Here is a 7,732-nt window from a genome sequence, read left to right as displayed (position 1 = left end):
TGAGCTGGTTTTTTGAAAAAATTAACGAAATAGACAGACCACTAGCTAGACTAATAAAGAAAAAGAGAGAGGATAATCAAATAGACACAATAAAAAATGATAAAGGGATGTCACCACTGACACCCCGCCCCATCACAAAATACTATAAACACCTTTACGGAAACAAACTAGAAAATCTAAAAGAAATGGATAAGTTCCTGGACACATACACCGTCACAAGACTAAACCAGGAAGAAGTCAGATCCCTGAATAGACCAATATCAAGTTCTGAAATTGAGGCAGTAATTAATAACCTACCAACTAAGAAAAGCCCAGGACCAGATGGATTCACAGCTGAATTTCTACCAGCGGTACAAAGAGTAGCTGGTACCATTCCTTCTGCAACTATTACAAACAGGCGAAAAGGAGGGACTCCTCCCTAACTCATTTTATGAAGCCAGCATCATTCTGATACCAAAACCAGGAAGAAACACAAAAACAAAAAAGAAAACTTCAGGCCAATATTCCTGATGAACATTGATGCAAAAATCCTTAATATAATACTGGCAAACCGAATCCAGCAGCACATCAAAAAAGTAATCCACCATGATCAAGTTGGCTTTATCAATACAAGGCTAGTTCAACACATGCAAATCAATAAACATAATCTATCATGTAAACAGAATCAAAGAAAAAAAAACGCTATTGATATAATATGATTATTCAATAGATGCACAAAAGGCCTTGATAAAATTCAACATCTCTTCATCTGAAAAATTCTCAATAAACAAGGTATTAATGGAAATATCTCAAAATAATAATAGCTATTTATGTCAGTGCTATAGCCAATATCATACCGAATGGGCAAAAGCCAGAAGCATCCCTTTGAAAACCACTACAAGACAAGGATCCCCTTGTCATGCATCACCACTCCCAGCTAATTTTTGTATTTTTAGTAGAGACAGGGTTTCACCATGTTTGCCAGGATGGTCTTGTTATCACTGAATAAATTTATATACACAAGTCATGTTAAATATCCTGAAAATGATAGTCTCATAATTAAGTGTAAAAATTAAAAATCTCAAAAATATTAAAATTATAATAAAAATAATAAGTACTTGGTGGTGTAGAAAGCAGAGGTGGACAAAACATGAAAGTATAAATGTCTTCATCTTTCATGACCTAAAATTAAAACACAGTGAATCCAATGACTTAATGATTTTATGATCTGTTTTCTCAACATTTGAGATCCTCTTTATAAAATATCGTTTCTTGTGGTTAAAAACACCACCAACAATATTTATTTGAATTTCAACAAATGTTCAGTTTTACTTTAGTTTCTTCCTTATGAGTTAAAACAAAATTAAAATTCAATGGTTTTGTTTAAAATTCTGCACAAATTATATTCTTATAACTGTATTTAATCAATTCATTTTACATAGATACGTACATATTCAGATGTTTATAATAACATTCAATCAACATATTAGCAATGTTTATTTTGAGTAGAATTTGAGGTGGTTGCTTTTGCCTTTTTTATAACAATTTGTTCTGCATTACCTGAATGTTTCATAATAAGCGTGTGTGAGTTTTAAGTAGTAAAAATATAAAGTGGTTTTTCCTGTAAAGAGAAAGAGAAACAGCTATTTGATTCTTTTTTAGGAACAGAACTAATAACTTTCCATCACTTAAATCTCACAAGGCCTGCATATTCAGTCTTGATTTATGGTACAACAGGGAATACAGAATTTATCTATACCCATTATCTATTGTGTTATTTGATCTTTGTGAGGTTTTTGTTCTTCCTTAAGACTTGCCAGATCTGTAGGAGGCAGAGAGAAACAGCACCCTCCAGAACAGACAATAAAATTGAGACAGGATGTAGTTATCTCATCTTTTTATCAATCCTTCCTAGGACTGCTTTAGAATGTTTAAAATAAAATGTAGCACAGATTAATCATTATATGAAAAGCACGGAATAGAAAAGTTTTGTTCATATGTTATATGATTTTTTTAGTATTGTATCCTGAATATCAAGTAGTAATATTCTTTTAAGCAAAACAGAAAAAAGCACCTAAGCCATTTCTCATTCTGATTTTTGAGCCAGCACCTTGTTAGTTTGGCCTTCACTATCATTTATGTCACTGTGGTGATGAGCTAGATTTGAACATCTAATTTAAAGTCTAAACATGTATTTTTAAATAGAGGCTCTTTTGTGCTCATATTTTTGAGGAATAAGTAAACCATGAAGTTAAATGGGTTTTGTTCTTTATTTCCTTTTTTTTTTTTTTTGGCAGTGGAGAATGACATCATGTCAAAACTAGCCTTGTTCTGTAAATCAGTTTTCCCTGTCTTTCCAAATGATGAAAATCCAACTTGGTCTTCCTGAGGGAGACCAAAGGTATGGACACTGGTAGATCTCATTGGGAAACAGTAACTGAGCATCTTTAGAGGCTTCATACTGTTTAAACTTAAAAATATACATAGGCTGTGGAATGCATTTCAATCATCTTGCAAACATACAGCTTTTAATATCCATTTGTTTTTAACATTCTCTCAAATTAACCATCGATTAGAAAAAGTTTCCACTCAATATGTAAAAAATATTCTAAATGAGAAAAAGACTACTCAATTCTAAGTAAGGAACAATATAACATCAATATTTGAAAACCGAGATTATAGCCTAGTGTTTTTAAATGGCATTTTATGTGATGCTAGCATTTTTGTTGTTTTAATTTGTTACATATGTAATTATTTATTTGTTATGTATTCATGTATATGTATATATCTGCCTATATGTGCATGTTATATGGAAAGAGATTAGAGACTAGACACAAACCCCAACTCTCCCTTTTATTATGTACTATGTGATGCTGAATAATTTCTTAATCTCTTGATTTTTATTTCCTCCCCTATAAAACTGGGATTCCATGTCCTGATCTACCTATTGGAGTTGTGTAAAAATGAATTAAAAACATGCATATGAAAATACTCAGTCAACTATAAACCAATTTATGTAAGCATTTTGTTATTTTTATTTCAGTAGATATAGGTATTTCTTCTAGTGGTCATTTCGTTGTTTGTATAAAAATTATTCAACAGTAAAATCTATCTATGAATGATAAATTTAATTCAAAAAGAGGAGTGGTTCTCAGTTCATAATTTATAAACCCTATAATATTTAGGCACAAAAACTTGACTATATTTCTATTCTTCTTCAGCATCTGCATTTTATCATATCCTCACTGACTGTTTTTCCACTCTGTCCTTAAAATACATGTCTCAAAACTCTATGTGTATATTTTCTCTAATTACATTATTTCCTTTCATTTTGAAAAGTACTAATCATTAGAAAAATCTTCTTTATATTAAAAGAAATTCAGCCACCCCCAAATTTCCACCAGCCATTTTAATTCCTCTCACTGACATCACTAAGAATAGATAAGAATAGATATACCAACCTTAATGTGTCCAAAATAGAATTATCAATATCAACCTCAGGCATGTTCCCCTAACACCATTCACACAACATCACTGAGCCTTTCTCTGCTTTATCCCTCACTGCCTCCCTGAGATGCCATTGATCAACAAGCCTGTGGGTGCTCCTTTCAAAAGGTAACCTGAATGGAACACGTCTCATGAACTCGGTGTCACAACCTTTACACAAGTTACCCTCATCCCTCAGCGAGGTAATCACAAGTTTCCTGATATTCTTTCCAATCTAGCCCTCCTAGAGTCCTTTCTCAACACAGTAACCAAATTGACTTTGTTTATATCCTTTAATTGCTTCCCTTTGCACTTAAAGCCCAAGGCCTTCTGTTGCCCATCATGTCCTAAATAATCTGGTACCACCTGCTCTCATATGTCCTCACTTATTCTCTATCATACTTCACTCTTCTCCAGCCAAATGCACTCTCTTGCTGCTCCACAAACACGGTAAGTTCAGACTCACCACAGGCTCATTACACTGGCTCTTCTTCCTGTGTAGTATTTGCATATCTATATAGCTGGCTCCTTATCATGTAGGTCACTGCTCAAATATCACCAACTCAGAGAGGCTTTCTTTATTCTATTGACAAATGCTACATGCTTCCTTCACTGCTTTGTCTTCATAACATCTATAACTATTTAAAATATATTTGTTTTTTGTTTATTACCTCTTCCTCACTCCAGAATATAATCTTAAGAGGACAGGAATAATAAGAATCTTGTCTATTTTATCTTAAATAGCTCCTATGATATACAATTGTACCTGAAGAGTTAACATAATAGGCCCACCTCAGATAGGCCTGCTTGCAAGGATAACCCTTGGCAGGTGCCTAGAAACTTAAATAGTAAACAATTTCCTATATTGATATGAACTTTCTTTCAACGATAAGAGTGACTCATTGTGCCTAGACTGTACAAACAAGGCAGTTTACGCTGAACACCTGCTTTCCATCTGGAAGTTTGGAATTTTAGTAAGTGGCAGGCAGAGAGCACCTATATGACTAGTTCCCCCAAAAAACTCTGGGCACTGAATCTGTGATGAGATTCTCCAATAGACAACATTTCATACATGTTGTTACAATCTGATGATGGTGGGATTTGGTACATTCTGGATGACTGCACTGAGAGAGAGCTCTTGGAAGCTTGCACCTGGTTTCCTCTGGACTTTGCTCCATATGGCTTTTCCTTTTGTTCTTTTTGCTTTGTATGCTTTCACCTTAATAAATATTTTCCATGAATACAGCCATTTGCTGAGTCCTTTAGGTACTCCTAGCAAATCACAGAACCTGAGGGTAGTCTTGGGGACTCCAGACATAGTAATCAAAAAGCTTACTTGGTCTCCCCAGTTAAAGGTAATCAAATAGAGGCCGGGGGTGGTGGCTCATGCCTGTAATCCCAGCACTTTGGGAGGTCAAGGTTGATGGATCACAAGTTCAAGAGATCAAGACCATCCTGTCCAACATGGTGAAACCTTGTCTCTACTAAAAATACAAAAATTAGCTGGGCGTGGTGATGCACCCCTGCAATCCCAGCTAGCTGGGAGGCTGAGGCTGGAGAATTGCTTGAACCTGGGAGTCAGAGATTGAAGTGATCTGAGATCACACCACTGCACTCCAGCCTAGTGACTGACTCCATCTCAGAAAAAAAAAAAGTAATAAAATGAAACAAACACAAAAATTTCTATAGCATGGTAATGGATCACATATGACAATAAAGCCCATCTTTCTCTGGAGTACATTACCTCATCATGAAATACATTTACTACTTACGTGACTGGTCTATAGATTTCCTTAACACCAATGAACTGAAGTTGTTCCATAATGTCTGGAATACTTGCACATCGAGTAAGATTAATTCTTGGGTAATAAAGAAGATATGAGAGACACATTTCATTTCTGGTGCTTAGTCCTCCCTGAAAACAGACAGTTTATTTAGCGAAGTATGTGTTCTACCACCTTTGACGTTTAAAGCAGGTTAAGTCATCAGTGTCATACATTTTCTTCCAGTATTAAATTTAATAAATCTTAAAACTGAAAAGTAAAAATTTGGCTTTTTTAAAAGGTAGTGACACAATGAAAAATTAATAGAATTATTTCCAGTTTTAAAATCTGCCTTTCTTAAATAATCTAATAAAATTCTGCTGATGGGAAGTAAACTTTTCAACACAGTGAACATTTCAGAGAAACATAAGGACGTTTGGTTAGCATAATACCAATTAATCAGTCTGATGGAATTTTGGCGAGAAATTTTTCTAATTTAATTGAATTTTCTAGAATCTTGTCTTCATGTGTATAAACATTAGCTGCTGCATACCACCGGTGAGAAAGATTTCATATTTTGAATCCAGGTAGTTAATTATCTACTAAAATTTGGAAAAAGATTAAAGACCCTCAAAAGAACAGAATCCAGGGTTACTACAGCATATTATCTAATATGTCTAATTTCAACCAAAAATTATTAAGCAGGAAAAGAAATAGGAAACTATTACCTATATTCAAGGGAGGAAAAGTCAGTAGAAATGGACTGTAAGATTGAGACGCTGGATTTATCAGACAATGACTTGAAAGCAGATGAAAACATGTTCAATAAAGCTGTTTAAAAAGTTTTCAAAGAGTTGAAGAAAAATATATTCAAGTAATTAAAGGCAAATATGTTAAAAACGAGTGAACAGATAGGGAATGACATTAGAGAAAGAAAAGCATTTTTAAAAACAGAAATTCTAGAGCTGAGAGGTACCAAAATGGAATAAAAGCTTCACAGGATGAGCTCAGCAGCAGGTTTCAAATGAGCAAGGAAAATATCAATGAACTTGAAGATTAATCAATAGAAATTATCTTATTCAAAGAGCAGAGAGATAAAAGACAAAAGAAAAGTGAAAATACTTCAGATATCTGTGGGACAATATTAAATGTTCTAGCATTGATGTCTAAAACACATGTATGGTTTCATGTATGTTAATACATGTAATTGAAGTTCCAGAATGAGAGGGAGAAGACAAAAAGGTAAAAAAAATATTAAAAGGAATAATGCCTGAAATAATCCCCAATTTAATGAAAGACATTAACTTGCAGACCCGAGAAGCTCAACAAAAGCCAAAGGTAAATACAGAAAGCCATACTTAGACACATCACAGTTATACTGCTGAAAGCCAAAGACAAGAGAAAATCTTGAAAGGAGCAAGAGAAAAATGACACATCACATACAGGTAACCAGGAATCCAATTGACAGCTGATATTTCATCATAAATGATGGAAGTAAAGGAAGATACTAGAATTATATATTCACAAGTGTTGCAGGAGAAAAGCAACTGCCAACCAAGAATTCTGTATCCAGCAAAATCCAGCTTTTGAAAACAAAGGTGAGAAACTTAATATTGTTCATATTATAAATTAATGTAGGGACTAATATACAATGATTTTACTACTTGCAAAAACATGGTGTTTGCTCTTGATGAGCAAGACAGGATTAGGCAAAGGGAGAAGCTGATCTGCAAATAAAGTTACATCTGATGCCTCAGTAAATACCGTATTTAATTTAGCTTTAAGTTAGGATGGCTGTTCAGAGTTGTACCAAATTGCAGAAAGAAAGCTGGGCCTTTGCAGTGTCTTATCAACTAGTCATTGGCTGCTCGCTGTCCTACTGTAGGGAGTATAACTTTAAGGAGTCATTCTCTAATACCAAGGAGGAATTTCCAATGAGGGACACAGCTGTGAGCTATTACATTATCATCTGATATTCCCAGTAGCTGAGGTTTGGTTGTGTTGGCCCTGAAAAGGGTGTCAAGACAGTGCACCAAAATAACCGCTACAATAATAACTCATTTATCATGTCTTTAGGAAAATATTTCAACAAGAAAAATTACACATAAGCCCTAAGAAAAAAATAAAACCAACACCAGTACCTTGACTACCTCCTGTGTGCCCAGCTTCTATCTCTCTTCTTCCCATTCCAACCAAAGGTGATTACTATCTTAGTATCTTATCTTTCTATTGCTTTTCATTACACTTTACATTCAGTATATTGAAGTATGTATCCCTAAACAACATATTGTTTAATTTTCCATGTTCCTGAGCTTTACATATGTAATATCACGCTACATATATTCTGTTACAAGCTTGGTCTTTTCAATCAACATTATTTGTTCTCCAGATACATTCATGTTAATATATGCAGCTTTAGTTCACTAATTTTCATAATTTTTCACTATTTCATTATATTTTTGATGGGTATTTGAGACATTTCCATATTTTTTCATTCCTATATT

General features: G+C 34.0%; 1 protein-coding gene across 1 annotated transcript in view; it reads right to left on the bottom strand.

Annotated features, from left to right (window-relative positions):
• Positions 1 to 7,732, bottom strand: part of MOXD1 (monooxygenase DBH like 1) — a 108,084-nt gene that overhangs the window by 14,784 nt on the left and 85,568 nt on the right. Inside the window, exon 10 of the mRNA XM_017533234.2 lies at positions 5,238 to 5,380. Within this exon, the coding sequence (XP_017388723.1) occupies positions 5,238 to 5,380 (143 nt within the window). The remainder of the gene's footprint in view (positions 1 to 5,237; positions 5,381 to 7,732) is intronic.

Source organism: Cebus imitator, unplaced genomic scaffold, assembly GCF_001604975.1.
Source record: "Cebus imitator isolate Cc_AM_T3 unplaced genomic scaffold, Cebus_imitator-1.0 Scaffold81, whole genome shotgun sequence".
Lineage (NCBI taxonomy): Eukaryota > Metazoa > Chordata > Mammalia > Primates > Cebidae > Cebus > Cebus imitator.
Note: the sequence above shows the minus strand (reverse complement) of the source record. Positions and strands in the feature narration are given on the sequence as shown.